This window comes from Dromaius novaehollandiae, chromosome 4 (genome assembly GCF_036370855.1).
Source record: "Dromaius novaehollandiae isolate bDroNov1 chromosome 4, bDroNov1.hap1, whole genome shotgun sequence".
Classification (NCBI taxonomy): Eukaryota; Metazoa; Chordata; class Aves; order Casuariiformes; family Dromaiidae; genus Dromaius; species Dromaius novaehollandiae.
The window spans coordinates 81,088,817-81,106,996 of record NC_088101.1 but is presented as its reverse complement, the minus strand read 5'-3'; the positions used below and the strand labels follow the sequence as shown (position 1 = coordinate 81,106,996).

Here is an 18,180-nt window from a genome sequence, read left to right as displayed (position 1 = left end):
AGGTGGTGGTTGCAGGTCATAGTAGTCCACTCAGACGTTCAAATGTGTAAGGCTGGATTGTTCTTCCTTTCTAAGGAAATCAGTGTGAGCCCAGTGTATGAGATACAGTGATACATTGGCATGTCTGGCACTGCTGGGTGCCTCACAAGCAAATCTGGCCGTAACTCTTGACAGCAGTGTTCCCATTTGCGTGCCTGTTGCTCACCACACTCGATATTTCACGCCTTCTGCAGCCCGGCCCAGGTTCACGCAGCCTGCCAAGATGAGACGAAGAGTGATCGCCCGTCCCGTCGGGAGCTCCATCCGCCTGAAGTGTGTGGCCAGTGGGAACCCCCGGCCTGACATCACGTGGCTAAAGGACAATAAGCCCCTCACGCCCCAAGAGATTGGGGAGAACAAGAAGAAGAAGTGGACGCTGAACCTGAAGAACCTAAAGCCGGAGGATAGTGGCAAATACACTTGCCGAGTGTTTAACAGAGTCGGAGAAATCAATGCAACATACAAAGTTGAAGTAATCCGTAAGTGCAGCCTCTGGGGTGGGAAGGTGGGGAGGGGGCTGTGACAAGGGAGCTAAATGAGTAAAGAGAGCATGATAGCGAGTGTGCAGCACCAATAGCTGGACACAGATGTGGGGGAGTGTTGCAGACATCAGTGAGGACAGCAAAAACATTATTGAGGGTCTAGGCTAAACCTGGGCTGGACAGAATAGCATCCTGAATAATACAATTTAGTAGTCTGAAATGAAGAGGGATACTTGGGAAATGGTCATCTGTAAGGGCACACCCACGGCAAATATTCATGATTGCCCAGTTCAATCTCTTGTCCCTGTTGGAGTCACTTTAAGGACAAACTGAGAACCAGCTGCGAAATCCTCTAAGGTGGTGGAAATATTTAGAGTGGCCCAGATTACTCTATCAGAGCAGTAATAGGATGAAACCAATCAATGAAAAATTTAGGCATAAGAGGCCCACTTCATTAGAGAAGTCTCCCAAGGGACTTAGTAGAAATCTAATGACTGGAGTCATTAGCCAGACAAGGCTTTAGGGCCAGATTTTAAAAGGCATTTAGACATCTGAAGGTTCAGGTGGGTACCAATGGGCTACTACAAAAATCCCACTCAACTCCTGTCTGTATCTTTAGATGCCTACATAACTTTAAAAATCCAGCCCTTAGAACATGAGCTGTGGAGGATTACCCTGCTTTGTGGTGGGGTGAAATAAATTGCTCTTCTTAGTGTCTAGCTCTCCTGATTCTGGGACTCTAATCTCCTGCTTCCTCTATTATTACTGAAGATAATTATGCTCAGAAAGCTACCTAAGCCTACCGGAGAAGAGCGCCTACTCTTAAATCATAATGTTTTCTCTATGACATCATTGTAAGTTGTCATGGAAATGACTGTGAAGCAGCCAACTCCAGAAAGAGGAAAAGATGGGCTGAGTTGGGGGAAGATCAAATATCCTTCATTAATGAGGAGCAGGGGCATGAAGGGCTGCTACCAGCCGCATGGAAAGCGTGTTGTTGCTCTCTCTGTGCATACATTTTAGCATGAGAAAGTTTATCCCAGTGTGAAAGACTGTTCTTAAAGGTAAAGATCTGTTCTCTGATAAGTCCTTTCTCTAGAATAACAGGAATTAAAAGCACATGTGGGGAGCTCTGTTGGGCTCTGAATGCACAAACCTGCTGGACATCTGGGATTGATAAAGATGCAGCTGTGTGGAGACAGTAAAAACATGTGTTTACACTAAAACCAGGAGCAGAGACAGGGAAATGAATCAAGCCCCATCCTAATGGCAGCTGTGGCATTTTCACTTCATCAAAACCAGACAGCACCAGGAACAAACCCTTTACTATGTCCCTGTTTATCTTGGTTTTTATCAACTTAAAGATGTGTGTAACCTTTGTTTTCATTAGCTTTTGCTGGCTAGGAGTGAAAACAGTAACCAAAGCTGGAACCAGAATCAAGTAGATAAGAGCATTAAGCAGTTTTCAGACGCGTTTCTATTTTTAACATCGTTCTGTGGAGCATTTCAGGTTTTATTCAATTTCCTCCCCTTCCATTTTTTTCCCCTGAGCCTCCACTCTTAAGTCTGACCTGCTTATCTGAGTCTTAGTCTCCCCAGCTGTGATTCTTGCTCATGGTCTTTAGGCACAGTTTGCAGAGAACAATGTGGTATTTTTGCTGCTCCAGCAGTGTTTCCCGAGCACATCTTAAAAACCCTCGTTATCGATAGCATCCCGACTGTTTGAAAGAAGGTCCCTTGTTCCTTCCTCTCACCTCAAAGCCGGTGGTGGTGGCAGCTGTGTTGTTACGTGCTCAGTCCTACAGTGTTTGCCGTCAGAAGAGGTTGATGATTGCCAGCAGTTGCCACCCACTGTTATACCGTAATTTCACTCTCTACCTAGGGTAGTATACTACTTGCAGTACCTCCCATATCACTAATTTTTCTGATGCTCATGCTCAGAAAGATCCTAGAGGTATATTCTTCTATTTTTCCTTTGACTTTACGTGGTGTTGACACAACCTAAGGCTTACCATCATGCTGGGAAGGATGGTCTTGTGAACCTGCAGAACCCTTTGTGTTTGGTTTCCTCTCCTACCATCTTGTTTCCTTCACCAGCTGAGAACTGAAGCAAGATTTTCATGAGAAAGTGAGGGTTTTCTTATTAGCTAGAGAAGCAAAAGGCTTCTGAGCTCCTCCTCCACAAAGAGGATGCTCCATACTTAGTGTGTGGACCATTAGAATGAGGAAAGGAATACTAAATGCAGGGAGGTGAGGATGAAGTGGACATCTTGCTCATCTGTAGTGCCTGAGGTCTCGGCTCGCCTCAGTGGTGAATGGCATGGGATGGCCTCCTATAGCATTTGGTCCCTATGGGCGTCGGCCAGGCCTGGCAGCCAAGGTGACAGATACCTCCTGAGGGACTCCCAGAGCACAGGTGAGACAACATCCACAGCCTGCCCTCACTGCCGTCAGACAGCACGTGAAGGAAGGAGCCTTTCCCCATCTGATTTAGTCTGTCGTTAGGGGCATTTGGGAAGACCAAAAGGAGAAGGAACATCTTTTACTCCCCCTCACTGTCCTCAAACTATGAGTAGCCACAGCCAATGTCAACTTTCAGTAGATACACACTTGTAAATAACCTGTAATTGGTAATTGGTTCGTATTACAGATAGGAAGATTCAGGTTAGACATGAGAAAAGACTTGCTAAGACTCAAGCCAGTGGAGGAGTTGTCGGGAGAGACTGTAGAGCCTCTACCTTTAGAGGCTGTGGCAGAGGCTGGGCAAATTTTTATCAGAAATGGTTTGGAGAGATCTCAGCCTGCCTTGGGGCAGGGAGCTGGGTTAGATGTTTTTCCACATCCCTCCTATGCTTTGTTCCTATGTTTCTGCAATCACGAGTTAATTAGACTGGCAAACACCTTTTTCCACTGAGCTCCCTGTGTTTTTGTGCAGAGAGGACGAGGTCCAAGCCCATCCTGACAGGAACGCACCCTGTCAACACAACGGTAGACTACGGCGGGACCACGTCCTTCCAGTGCAAAGTCCGCAGCGATGTCAAACCTGTCATCCAGTGGCTGAAGAGGGTAGAGTATGGCACGGAGAGCAAGTACAACTCCACCATTGACGTCGGGGGACAGAAGTTTGTTGTGCTGCCCACGGGGGAGGTCTGGTCCCGTCCTGATGGTTCTTACCTGAACAAACTGATGATTACTCGAGCCAAGGAAGAGGACGCAGGAATGTACATTTGCCTGGGTGCGAACACCATGGGCTACAGCTTTCGCAGTGCTTTTCTCACAGTCCTGCCAGGTGAGTTGTTCCTTTTTCCCCAAGGAACCAGTAGTCTGCATCACGGTATGCATTGATGCAACTGCTGTTGCCCGTCCTCACCTTGTTGGGCTCCACGGGCCTCTGTGATGCCATGCTGATTTAGGCTAGCCCAGTTCTAATAAGAATGAGTGAGGGACCATACACTACTCCTGATTTGCTCTTGCTGGTAGTTCTTCTTCCTCCTCCCTGGAGAACAGTGATTCCAGCAAGGTGAAATAAAATCGGCTTGAAAATGCATGATCTGCTCCTGTGGGAAAGAAGAGCTGGGAGATCATACTGCAATTGCAGGCTCTACATCGCCTCAGTGATAGGGTGCAGGAGGTGAGAGAGGAACTGAATAGCCGCAGAGTTTGCAGCCCCCTTGCCTTAAATTTCTCCCTTCTCTTGCTTTTATTTGTATTGCTTTACTGGTAAAAGAAAACAATGATACAGGCCCATAAAATGAAAGAAGAATGAAAACTGTCCTAGTCACAAGGGAAGGAAAAGGACTGGTATAAAAGAGAGAAAGACTGATTAGTTAAATTCTTACCCAGTGATGCACTGGGAGCCATTGTGCCAAATTCACAGCTGCTTCCCACCCCCTGGGCCTTAGAGATGGTGGCTGTGACCGACTGAGGCCGTATCGTGTGTGCTCCAGGCATGCCATCCTCGCTTTGTCATTTACTCCTTTGCTTCCTGAGAGTGTACTTCTGCTCCGATAAATATTTTTTATTAAAAATGGCATCTCCTTCTGCCTCATTTTGCCATGTGAATCTAGCATTAGATCCACCAGCTTTATGAAGAAAATCAATCTTACCACTTTTTCTTCCTTTTACCACTGCAAGGCCAACACAGCCAAGAGAGTGCAGGAGCTGGAGCCAGGATCTTAACACTTTAGCTGTCAGGTCTAATGGGGTATCTCCAGTCCAGACACCAAAGAGAGACAGAGACCATTAACTCTCCCAGACTTTTAGGACAGGTTCTCTGTCAGAGAGACAGAGAATCCTCCTGATTCCTGTAACTAAGGCAGCATTACTACTTCTGTTCACTGACTGCCAAGCTCTGCATCTCAGTAGTCATTGGGAGCCATTACCTTGAATTTCGACAACATCAGCAGGTTCCCAAGTGAGAAGAAAATCTGAATGCTGCCTTGGTTCCTTCTTCTGCATCACTTAGATTTCAGGACTAAACTCCAGCTAGAAAGCCTGTCACTCCCAAGGATAAGGCTGCATGGGTGGTATGTAATTTAAAGCCACTGGGAGTTTCCAAAGTGGAGGAGTCTGATCCAGCTCCCACTGAAATCAGTGGGAGACTTTCCATTGGTTTAAATGGGAGTATAATGAGGCCTCATACCAAAACCAGAGCCTGCAGGTCTGTTGTCATTGGCAGTAATGGAGACGGAGAACCCAGCTTGCCCTCAGAAGCAAAGATGTGGTTGCAGGGCCATGAGTTAGAAAAACATGGTTTTGCTTGTAAGTATACCAGATTTGACATAGGCAGCTCAGAAAAACAGCACGGATGAATATCAAAATGTCAGGCTTTCATTTCAGCCCAGCAGAGGATTTCTGCCAACCAACATGAAGACTGTTGTTTTCATGGTCAGCTGATGGGTCAGTTCCCTCATCCTGTCTTCCCTTCAGAAGGGGGCTGGACCAGATGACCTCCAGAGTCCCCTTCCAGCCTAAATTATTTCCTTGATTTCCAGTCTTTGTGGATCAAAGTTTTGTCTATTGAGGTCAACAACATAACTCTTTCTGACTTCAAAAGGACCACATGGTACATATTTAATATTTCAAACTAGCTGTAGTTGTCAAGGAGAGAGAAAGACAGTAGTGTCTTAAAGAAGTCTAGCTTAGAAGTTGAGTGATATACGTCTGAAAATAACATACTGTGCCATTTGGATAGCGTGTGGTTTTCCAAATTTCTGAGTATCCACCTGCAAGCCGAGCTATGCACCTGGGTATTTTTCAGGGCATTTGAAAATCACAGCTGGTAGCTGTCTAGGTGGGGCTTTGATAGCTAGATACTACCCCAGGACTCTTTTGGGGTACATAACTTGACAGAGCAGGCTGTGAGCAGCTGTAGCCCATAACCGTGTTACATGATGTGAGAAAGCCACTCCTGCATAAGGATGCAGGGCTGCAAGCAGGGGGACGCACGCTGATTTCCCTCCTTTCGGGAGCCCCTGTGCTAGATGGGCCAGCAGAGAAACCTCAGTGGCTGCGTGGGGACGTACAAGCTGCCAACGGCACAGAGCGCCGGTGGGAGATGGGTGTGAAAGACGCGGTCGGAAGCAGCTTATCTCCTCCAGTAACGGAGCCCGCTGCCCTTGGAAAGCCAGCGGCAGCTCTGCGGGGGCAGGTGGAGGTAGCTCATTTGGATGTAGCTCATTTGGCACAGGGAGGTTGCTGCACATGTTAGTGCTGTGTGAAATTCCAGTTCTCTGGTGCTTGAGCACTGAGGAGGGGATACCAGGTCACCGGCACTTTCCCGTCCTTCCTTTCCTTCCTCATCCTCCCAACCGCACAAGAAACTCAAGAGAGCCCCTCCAAAGCACTGCATCCGTGCTGCCTGCCGTGGCCCCCCAGCTGAGCACTGCTGAGTAGCTCCAGAAAAATGCCGTACCGCTAGACAGGGATATTGAAGATTGTCTAAACACCACGTGGACAGAGATGTCTGGTGGAGGCAAACGGGACAAGCCGTTGCTCTGTGTCCCCCAGCCTGGGCAGCAAAGCCTGCTCCGTTGTGGAGTGAGGCTCTTAGCAAACCATCTCTTGGGCTGGCTCTAGTCCATCCATTAAAAATCAGATAATAACGTTTAAAAAAGCCCCAAAGACTCCTTTTCATTTTCACTGCCGGCCCCTAAACCAGAGAAAATGAGTCGTTTGCCCTTTCAGGAGCGTCGAGAAGCTACACAGTTACCAAACATCACCCGCTGGCTGGGTTTCTCCCTTTCACTTGGTCTGGCGGGCTTGTGAGACAGCCCGTACCAACGCCAGCCGAAGCGTGACATCTGTTTTGCATTCGCTTTGCCTGCGTTTAATTGACTCTTTCTGTCTCGCCCCTGCCCCTCCTCTCGCTGTGCAGATCCCAAGCCGCCGAGCGCACCTGTGCCCCCGTCTTCGGCCAGCAGCCTGCCCTGGCCCGTGATCATTGGCATCCCGGCCGGAGCCGTCTTCATCTTCGGGACGATCCTCCTGTGGCTTTGCCAGACCAAGAAGAAGCCCTGCTCCCCGCCGGCCGCTGCCCCCGTGCACCGGCCGCAGCCGCGAGACCGGATCTGCGTCTCCCAGGTGCCCGACAAGGACTGCATCTCCTCCATCAACTACGAGGAGTACGTCGCCCAGCAGCAGCATCTGCTGTCCCAGGGGCCTGCCCTCGCCCCGGCCATGGCGTCCAAAATGTACCCAAAGATTTACACGGACATCCATACCCACACCCACTCGCACGTGGAAGGCAAAGTCCATCAGCACCAGCACATTCAGTACCAATGTTAAGAGCGCGCCCGCGGACGGTAGCTCGCTTTGGGCTTTTCCTCATGGTACCTCAGAAGAGACTGCTCCGAGTCAGCTCACACTGCCAGCAATAGGCAAAGCAGCCAGAAAAGATTATATATATATAATTTTAAAAATATATATACATATATATATAATTGTATATGCGTGTGTGTATGTGTGTATATATATATGTGTATATATCTATATCTATCTATATAAATATATATATAATAGAGACAGAGAGAGAAAAGAGATTTTTTTTTTAATTATCGCAATCAGGATGTAGCCGACGAATAATGAAGGAGCTCCAAATCTCAGCAGAGAGGCGGCCACCGCAAACGGCGCAGCCTTCTTGCATTTTCTAATCCAGGTGGCAGCAAGTAAGACAGGACGCAGTGACGTGAGCCATCACCTCCTTCCTTGTGTTGCTAAGAGCAATAGGAAAGATAAGAGGAGAGCAGAGCGCTTTTCCAGGTGGGCACTGCAGTTCCTGCGCCTGCTGAACATCAGGAGCCCCCCAGAACATCACTCGTTTTGGTGGGAGGTCACCAGCCCTCTCGCCCTCGGGAGCACGCAGGGGAGCCTTTTCCTTCAGAGTGACTCAAGCCTTAAAGTACCTGAGGTTTAGTGCCGAAGCACCAGGAGACGCCATCAATTCACCTCTTCGGGGGAAAAAAAGTAGCACAAGAGGTTCTGGAAAAAGTAATTTCCATTCAAGACGTGAAATGGCAAGTGCTTCGCAAGAGCAGTTCGTTGCGTCTGAAATGATAACCGAGCCGGTTCGTCCAATTTCTGCAAGTCGAAGGTGTCGTGTTTTCGGCATGGAGGGGTCTGAAGATCAAAATGCAAGTGCTGTGCCCCCCCAGGCCTGAGACTCAGTGCCACTGCCAGGAGAAAGGAAGGATGGGAAGAAGAACATTGTACAGAACACCTTTATATTTATATTTAAGAAATAATAATAATTAATAATAATAATTGAACTGCTGATGGTCAAGAAAGTGAAACACGCTGTCCTTCTCTGATGGCTTATGGTGACAAGCTACTGGATCTTTTTTTGTGTCAATGCAAAATACGTGAAAACGTTAGATAACAGAAAAAGAGAAAATGAGAAAGTAAAATAATAATCTTGTAGGAAAAAATGAATTTGATAAATATGCACCAAGCTTGTGTGTGGTTCCTCCCCTCCCTTCAGATAACATTTGAAAATGATACCATTTCATTTCAGTTCAAACACCAATAAAAACAAAAAGAGAAGATTAAAAAAAGGACCATATTAAATACCTAAATGGACTGGAAATGAATCCAATTGCAAATATAAAACCTTTGTAATTCTATATAGAGTTTAAACAGAAGTCATGTATATTTAATTTATTTTGTTAAACAAGAAAAAAATGTATGATATTTTCCTCAAAACAGGCATTTCTATACGTATTTTTGATCAAAGAAAATAAAGATTTCTTTTTTTTTCAGGTTCTATAGATGCCGTGCTCAGCATACGCTCCATGTAGCATGTAGCTGTTTAGCTTAACCTAGGAGTCAGCTATCGGTATGCCTTTTCACGCTAGCCACGTGCAATCCCCTGACATCAGCGCAGCTCCCGCCGGTGCCACCCTTTCCATTAGAAACTGGCCTTTTCCGCTGGTTATATTCAGGTTGTGAGGGTTTGTGCTGGCCGGATCCCGGCTCACGGATCCCGTGTTGTCCCTCTCCGGTAGCAAAGGTCTCCGCTCACAGCGAAATCTGTTTCACTGTGCGTTGAGGGGGGAAAAAGAGGTTGGGTTTGGGTCCTAACCACAAACCTGTGTTGGGCTTTCTTGCAAAAAAGAAAGTTTCTTAACTCAAAACATTAGAATTTGTGAGCCTGTAAAGCAAGCTGCAGCCTCAGGGGGCTTGGGAGGGCCAAACGTAACGTGTAGGTGAATCATTTCAGGGGAGGAAGAAGAAGAAGGAAGGAAAAAAAAAAAAGCTGAAAAATTTCAACCATGCCAGTTTTTCAATTTGAAAGTGCTTCCTCCTCAATGCTGCTCTGCGAAAGGGAGGTCACAAACAAACTAGCTGCTCAGATTTGAAGTGAAACATTTCATTTGACCTGAAACGGCTTTTTCAGCTTGCTGAAGGTTTCCCAGGGTGTTTGCTTTCGGTTGACCTGGAGGTGATTTTTTGGCTTGTTTGTGTGCATCACCAGCAAACCGAGCAGCTCCCTGTTTGCTGTGCCATAGCGCTGAGATGGAGCCCCGGTCCAGCAAAGCACGTAAGCTCCCGTTTTCTTTTGCCACCTCCTGCCTGGCTCCAAAATCCCCTTATTGCCTTGGCCACCGGCATCAGGGAGCCGTCCGTCGCCAGCATCTCCCCATGTCCCCGCGTGCCATGCCGGCAGTGGCCGGGGCGCTCCAGTGGCACCTGGGCATGGAAGGAGGAGGAGGTAGGAGATCTTTGCTCTTGCGTGGAGTTTGCTGACCGGATACTATAATGGGAAACCCATATAGCCCTCACAGTGGTCTTCCTGCAGAGGTTATAACACAGCAAATCATTGCTCATGTTTTTTTTGGAGAGGAGAGGGTTCAGTTAGGTTTTGTTAACACAAATTTGTCAAGTCCGTAAAAGCTGAATTCAGCTCATGGGTATCTGTACACATCCCTACATTTTCAGGGAGGCTTAAACATGAGCACTGAAGGCTCTGTTTGGAGATAGGGCATGATTTAGGCAGGAGTTCTTAATGGCTGTAACTTATCGAGTCATTTCATGAAAAAAAAGAAAATGCCTTTCTACACTAAGTTCACCACCTCTATTTTAAGGAGCCAGTAAGCTGGTGTTTCCATGAGAGCTGCAGCTACTTCTCATAGCTCCTGTCTATGGGAATCGTGCTATTCTTGCTATGGCACATTGCAGCGCCGTGGGGGGCATGGCAGGGGGCAAGCTTCATCTCTGGGGGAGGCCGACGGCCCCTCTCGGCCCCCCCATGCCCGGGGGCTATCCCGAGAGGACGCTGCACATGTAGCAGGGGGCTGCGGTGCTGACACCAGTTTCAAAGGAGGGTGTGCACACCATTTTTGTGTGGTTCAGCTCTAAGCAAACCATACAAGACTGTCTTATGGCACTTTTTTTAGGTGGCAGCTATTTCTCTGACCCTCCATGAAAGGGGTCGTTAAGAGAAGTGATCCTGTCTGTCCCATATAGTGCAGCCTTCCATGCCAAGAGTGATGCTCTCCAGCAGTGCCTTCTGTCCACTAGTCCAGGAGCTCTCTAGTGTGGTGTCAGGAAATCAAAAACTCGTACATATTGCCAGATGGCTCCTGTGCAACAAATGGCTTCTTCCTGCCCTTTGAAGCTCCTGTTTTTAAGTACAAATCTTTTGTGATGCTAATAAAGAGATATACAAGTGGGAACTCTCCAGTAAGTCACCCCACATGGACCGTGCTAGGGCTAAGGGCTGCTGCAAGTCTCAGCCCAGGTATCGAGCACTCAGCTGGGGTCTGGGACACTGCGTGTGAGATGCCACAAGGGTCTTGTTTTTCAGAAAGCCCTGGCTGCTCATTCTGCCTGGAGCAGAAGCTGCCTCTTCGGCATCGCTTGCTGGACACCCAAACTGGTGGTCGCTTTGTGAACTCTTGGTCAAGGCTGGGATCGGCTGAGGGCAGGGGCTGTGGAGTGGTGGCCCCTCCTAGCAGTCCCGTGTGCTCAGGTGGGGTGGGAGAAGGGCAGCGATGACCCTCAGCCAGCCTTGTCACTGCTGACGAAGTCCTAGAGGCAGAGCAGTGGGTGTATTCTTGGGAGAAATTCAGCCCTAGGAAAGCACTGTCTTACGGCCTATTTAAACAGGGCTGTGAATATTGTCTGGGCCTCGTGCTGGCTTGCTGTGCATGGGTGGGTTTTGCCTTTCGAGGAATTATTTTGCCTCCATAGGGCACTTCTGAGTGCTCGCGCAAGGGTCCCTCTGCTCCATGCCTACTGCATGCCATTTATGTCAGGGGCGATTGTGCCTGGTGTGTCCTGCAGAATCTGCCTTGGTCTAAGTAAATGCAGCCAGATCCTGTCCGTGTCTCAATCTGTTTTTCTTCAGCAGGACAAGATGTGGACTCATCGTTGTTCATGAATACCGGGTGTTTAAAGAAAACCATAGTCTTGCTATTAACTACTGACCCTATTTTGAACACAGAAGGGTTTTTTTCTTATATGTGTATATATATATGTATATACAGATATACATATATATGTATATGTCAGACTCTGTTACAGAAGGCAGTTGTACTTTTAAAGACATGTGGCTTCAAGGATCAAAGGAAATTTAGGCTTAAAACTCACCATCTTTGTTTATTTTATTTGCGTTGCAGATCAAACATGGCCTTATATGTCGATTTGTGTGTGGCATTTTTAAACTTTGTATGGACAATCTTTGTACTGTCAGCCCTTTTAAACTGAAAACTTTTATCAGCCATTTACAAATAAAAAGTGTCATGTCGTTTTCAATCAGTGGTAACTACGGTGACTAAACACATCAAAAAGACAGTTGGGCTCAGTGTGTTTGTCTGTGTCAGGGTAAAAATTAGGAATAAAAGCCTGGGATTAGGTTAGTAGAGGGTAGAGTTATGTAAACTTAGTATACTTTAAAAGAAAGGATAGCACTGTGGGGGTGTGTGTGTGTGTGCACGCACGCGCATTAGGAACACCTGCTGGCATCCCAAAGCAAAGTACTGCAAAAGCACCTTTTGCACCACATCGTGCTCTGCCTTGTGCAAGCGCTCTGAATCTAGAAGAGGCATTATTTTTTTAGTGGCTTGGAAAAGTTTTCTGTTTTTTAGTGAATTGGGACTATTTTTGCTCCCTTCACCTATAGAGGCAAATGCCAGCGTTGCACCACAAGCGCAGTGGCGCAGATTTGGATGAAGTCAGCGGCAAAAACCCGCTGCCCGAAGCAGAGCAGAGATTTTGGTGTGGAGCCCAGCACCTCCAGCCCTGCAGGGCTACAAGCCAGCGGGTATCTCACAACTTCTCCAAACTTTCAAGCTGGGACACTTCTAAGTTCAGAAACGCTGGCCCTCACCCACAGCATCATCTTGGAGCCCCCGCGGAGACGTAGCAGTGGGTGAAATCTGGGAGGTGGTCAGAGGTTGACGGGGAACTTCTCTTGGCTTTGCTGCCTTCTGTCTGGGCATCACCTCTGCCTGCATGAGGGGACTTTGTGTGTGCCTGAGCCTCCAAATGCCCCGAAGTCAATGGCTATGCCATATAATTTCCAATCCGTTCCAACTCTTGGAGATGTCGGCAGAAAGAATCTCAACTACGTCCATTGGGAAATCAATTGGACACATGGAGTCACTGCAGACACTTTAAATCTTTGCTCTGGTTGGCCAATGGGCACAAAAAGATGTGACAGGAACTGATGGACAGCAGTGGAACAGGTTGCCCAGAGAAGCTGTGAAGTCTCCATTCTTGGAGTTATTCAAAAGCCTCCTGGACAGGGTCCTGGGCAACGTGCTCTAGGTGACCCTGCTTGAGCGGGGGGCTGGACTAGATGCTCCCCAGACGTCCCTTCCAACCTCAACCATTCTGTGATTCTCTGGATATGAAGCCAGACACATTTAAATGGGAAAAACACTCATTTGGGATGGAACTCTCAAATGAAGGTGTAGATGTCGCATCCCTCCAGTCTTCAAATCAAGGCTGGGTGCTTTGTGGACAGGCTGCTTTGGTCAGATGCAAGATGTTGAGAAAGTTGCTGGGATAAAGGAGTACATCTAAGCCAAATAGGCTCAGCTGATGGTCCCTTTGGGCCCTAAAGAAATCTAATTAAGCTGCAGAGAAAAGATGATGCAGCAGGGAGAGCGTGGGTCCCACGGCACAAGGCACTGCTGCCTCCAGCTAGCTCTCAAACCACGCATGTACATGACATACTTCACAGCAATATTTGGCACATCGCAGGCCTCGTTTAGGCTGCGCACCCAGCTCTCCTGATTTCAGCTCTGCCTGCTTCCAGGCTGTCAGTACACAATCTCAGCACTTTCTAGATTATTACTAAAGCAATGGTATTATTTATATAAGCTGGAGCTGTAAATCGACATTTACTGGGTCTGCAAATAACTCATCATATAAACAGCCGTGTAGCCATGTGTGTATATCCATCCCATTCACATTCTCATTTTGGAAAGTCTTGCTGGAGTTGCAGCAGTTAGTGTCACAAGTCTGTACGGGAGCTGTAGGGCTGTAAAGGATTTATGTATGAATTCAAACATAAACACATGGGCTGCTCAGTTGCTCAAACTTGTGAGCTGCGTGAAAGGCTGCAATCTGCCTTTTCCCCAAGTCTGTAAGGCCTGACCAGGACAGTTTAGAGCAGAGCCTAGGAGGAGTCCTTTGTGGGCCACGCCAGCCCCACTGCCCTCCAGATGTGCAAAGATGCCCCCAGGTTGCTTGCCACATGGGCACCACGCTGCAGACCTGGCAGAAGCCGCCAGCAATTACGAGGCTGTAGGTATTTCAGACTTCGCCTCAACCTGTTTTTAACCAGCAAAGCATTTTATGGGCTACGAGTCTCAGTTTTTAGAAGTTTGTTACTAATGCCAATTTAAAAAAAAAAGGTGTAGCTGAAAATAGGAAGTATTATCTGATAAAAAGCATATTTGAAGTGCTAGTGTTGCACTGATTATTAAGTGGCATGTACGTATTTTCTTTACACAGCAGTGTCTGGAGGAAAGAGGATGCCCATTCAGCATTTTGTGCTTAGCCCAGGTGTCCTCATGTCTGTTTATCTGCTTCACTTCTGTGAGCGCAATATATGGTGCAACCACCTTTATTTGCTTATTTTAGCTTTTACTTTTTTTTTTTCCCTTGCCCCTTTTTCCAGTCTCAATTACAATTAGGATTTAACATATCCCACAATATACAAGAACACCAGCAAAGGAATAAATGCTGTTTCACCATTTTTGCTAACCAGGTCCAGTCTGAAGCACAATTTCTATCATCTGAGCTGATCTTGGCTTTAAGGAGAGGAGTAATAAATAACACTCTAGAGCAGGCTTCAAAATGCCTTTTTTTCTTTGATCTGAGTAATTAAAGAGTCAAGCTGCTGTTCCTGAGCACTTTCTGATGGAATTACACGAGTTAACATGGTTCTTCATTTGTATGTCATTAAGCATTATGTTTTATTGCTGCTGTTCAAACAATTAGTACCTAAATATGCCCCATATTCTCATCAAGAGGCAGGAGCAGTGTTAATGTTAATGCCGTGGTTAGCAGTCTGTTTCCATCCCGAGTCCACCATCATGCTTGAATGCCACTGAATATCAATCAGAGCTTTCCCGATGCCCTTCTGCAGTCACTCTCTTTTGCAATCATTTAAATGCGCAGTGAAGTGAGGATAAGTCGCACAATAAAGTTAAGTAAAAATGGCATTTCTCTTAATGCAGGGCTTTTTTTTTAAAAAAAAAAAGTTCATTACAAGTTTTGGTTATAAAAAGGCCAGTGCTTCATGGTGATCAGTCATTTTGACATTTTTATGGTGTTTTTATTACCGCTGGCTCATTTCCATACTAAAGAGAACATTTGTAACAATACTTGCTCGCTCTGTTATGATTAGAGTTGTGCTTTTGCCGCGCTGGGTTCGGCTGTTGCCTCGCTCCGCAATGCTCTTGGCAGACGGCCTCCCAGCCCCTGCGGTGTGTTTATTCAAAAGGAAGGAAAAAGAAGCGTCTCCTAAAACAATAAACTACTGCTGCTTGCACTAACACGGCCCTAACGTCCTCGCTCTGCAGACAATCAGTTAGCAAAGCTGTTAGGTAAACGTGCTCCTTCGCTGTTGAAAAAATAAGTATCTGTGCAACTTACAGCCACGTTTGCCTGTGTTTCATTATCTGGTGGGAAGTGGTGGAGGTTTTTAAAGCTAGGGATTTAATCGAGGGGATAAGGATGGAGGAAACCAGGGGGAGCTGGGGTCCTCAGTGGCACTGAGGACCAGCGTAAGTGCTTATGTCACATTTTGCAGCATCATTTCAGTATTAACGTCTTCATTAATGCTGCGTAAGACAGGAGGTGAATGTGAAAAGTGGGGTCGCAACTGGTAAGGAGGAACCATTCAAAGAGAGCAAACATGACTCAAACGCACGGTAAGGGACTGACCCGAGCACAAACAGTATTCACAGCTCCATCCAAAATTTCCACCTAAACAAAGCCTGTTAGGGTTCCTTCTCACAAGTAACTTTAGGGTTTAATACTTAAGGATAGGCAGCGTATGTCTTGTGCTGCCTCTTTGGGGCAAATCCAGCTGAGATCGGGGCAAACGCCTGGGACTGCCGCAGCACTGCTCCATGGAGCAGCATCCCTCCACGCCGGCGAGGCTGCTGCTCTCCCCAAATCCTCCTGCCCGCCGAACGGGAGACAAAACCGAGGAATCAGAGTGGCAAGCTGTGCGCGGTGGGATGGCTCACGGGTACAGCTCCACTCTGCGAGGTCCAACGAGAGCAAAGACTTCTGCCTGACATCGAAGGGACACATTGTGGTGTTTCTCTGAAACCCTCTTCTGAATCTCTTTGCTCAATAGAGGCTACTTGCAAGAACAGGTACGACTTGATAGCAGAGCGAAACGCTAAACCACTGCTCCGCCGTTTTGGTGCATTAAGGTTTAATACTCCCATCTGCCAGAAGAGATTTCCAAGGGGCCGTAAAGTCAGCACAGCTATGTTTGCACTTGCTTTTTTGGTTCCTTGACAGTGCGGCAGGGGCCTCTGCGCAAACACGGCAACGCGGCCGGCGTTTAAAGTGCCAGGCCCTTCGTTATCTAACCGGCTTTGCTGTATTTGAACCCAGAACAGGCACAAACCAAAAGACAGAAAATCACAGGGACGAAACAAGCTCCAACCTGGATGCCGGGAGCGCTCCTACAGTAAGGCAGCAGCTGGCTGAAGCCATCGTCTTGCTTGTTGGACCAGTAGCACTTTGACACTGGGATATCAAAGGGCATCTGCTGTCTTCCAGAGCATCGAGGGTAGACCAAGACCAAGACCAAGCATTTCCCAAAGCTGAACTGGCAGTAGAGCCAATATACTGGAGGCTGCACTGGGCCAGCTGTATCCCAGTGCTGAGCTCGGATTCTTGTTCAACGGCAAGCACAGCTAGTTTGTTATTCTATTCAGGGTCTTCATTTAGCCTTGTTCCTCCCCAGAGGTGGTCTAAAAGCCATTGCTGAAGGTGGAATTGTTTCCCCAGGCTCTGGATGAGGCTGTCAGAGTGGTTTTGGGTTGAACTTGGCCTCATGGAAGTCAGTGGGAATTTTATGCTGAACTTCTTTGGAGAATAACTCATTTGTCTTAAGAAGTTAGCAGCTTTCTGACAACTGTTGTCATCAGCAGTGAAAAATGGCTTTTTTCTTTCTTTCTTTTTTCTCTCCTGGATAAGCATGTGCAAGAGAAATACAAGGGGAAACTGCTTTGCACCAGTCTGGAGGATGTGTGCAAGTCATGTCAACATCAAACATTTGTCCTACAGCTACTACGGAAAGTTAGTTGTGCCTGGATTCCAGCTCATGTACTTCCAGCATTTGAAAGCTTTCATCAAAGAGCATGGATTAGCCTTTACAATGCTGGGAAAAGCTCATGATAAATAATTCACATTTCAGGTATCATTAAATGGAAATGTTACAAGCATGTTAAAATTGTTTAATAAACACTGGTAAGTCCTTCCAGGAGTATCAAGCAATAGATGATAGACAATATTTTGGCAGTGAAGTCAAGTGGCTGCTTCCAACAATTGGATGACCAGAATGTCCAGGAAATAAGTTTGGATTGTTAATCTCGATAGTTTTTCATTGTCGAGATTGTAGCTGGAGGCACTAGTACCAGGAAAAACTCTATCAGATGTGTATTTTTTTGTAACCATTTTATATTAAATTCTGGTTGTTTGGATATTCAGAATGAAATTTAAGGTCACCAAAAAAAGTTCCATTTCCAAAGCCTCCAGTGCTTGCATTATTTTTAAATTTTATTATAAAGATCTATTCTTGATGCTTTTTAATTTTACAGATACCACTGAAGAATGTTGACAGAGATAATATATATTATCGCTCTTTTCAATCACAAAGCTACTGTGAGCCATTTATGACAGTTGCTCTAATATACATGTCACTAATAGTGGATGATATGGAAAACAAGCTTTACTGTTTCCAAGACTAATATTTGAGTTGTCACATGGTTGTATCTATGATATTATGTGTTTGTGTTGTCAGGTTATTCCACAGTATTTCGCGCTCAGAGGCTAGAATTTTATTAAAAATGCAGCATCTTAAATGTTAAGCATTACACACACTTTTTGGTCTTTGTTTCTGGACATGCCTATGCCGTATATAAGGAGGGCTAGCCAATAATTCCCATTTCTCCAAGGGCACTGAAAGCATTCCAAGTCCATTTGTCTGCATGGAAGAGATGGACTGAAAATGGCCTCGTCTAATGCAGGCATGGAAAGAAGAGAGGACGTTACCAGGACCTGTATTTGGAGCACTTTCATGACCCATCATCTGCCATCATCATTAGCCAAGAATCATAAGCATTATAACAAGGAGATATAGTTGAGCAGAGAGGATTACAGTTTTCTCAAGGACTGTTGTCGTAAACCCCACAGTGGGTAGAGCTTAACATAGTTTATGATAATAACTGAGTATCGCATTGCCCATAGCATCAAAAAATGACAGCAAAATTCAGGAGCAGGTGGGCAGCTTTAATTATATAGGCTCCAAAGGGAATGAGCACTGGGATGGTTTTTACTGTCTGTCTAGTATGACTCAGTCCACAATGACACTGCTGGTGCCGATTTGGTGAGAATAAAGCATTTTGCCCATATTTATCCCATCCCAATCATCTTTCTCTCTCTCTCTCTCTCTCTCCCTGTG

The 18,180-nt window shown here is 46.5% G+C and overlaps 1 protein-coding gene across 4 annotated transcripts in view; it reads left to right on the top strand.

Moving 5' to 3' along the window:
• The window catches only part of FGFRL1 (fibroblast growth factor receptor like 1), a 213,518-nt gene extending 201,744 nt beyond the window's left edge, over positions 1–11,774 (top strand). For all 4 annotated transcript variants that reach the window (XM_064511581.1, XM_026112790.2, XM_026112791.2 and 1 more), the window contains 3 exons: positions 234–518; positions 3,457–3,810; positions 6,898–11,774. In XM_064511581.1, coding sequence (XP_064367651.1) covers positions 234–518; positions 3,457–3,810; positions 6,898–7,307 — 1,049 coding nt within the window. In that variant the 3' untranslated portion in view covers positions 7,308–11,774. The remainder of the gene's footprint in view (positions 1–233; positions 519–3,456; positions 3,811–6,897) is intronic.
• The last annotated feature ends 6,406 nt before the right edge of the window (positions 11,775–18,180 follow it).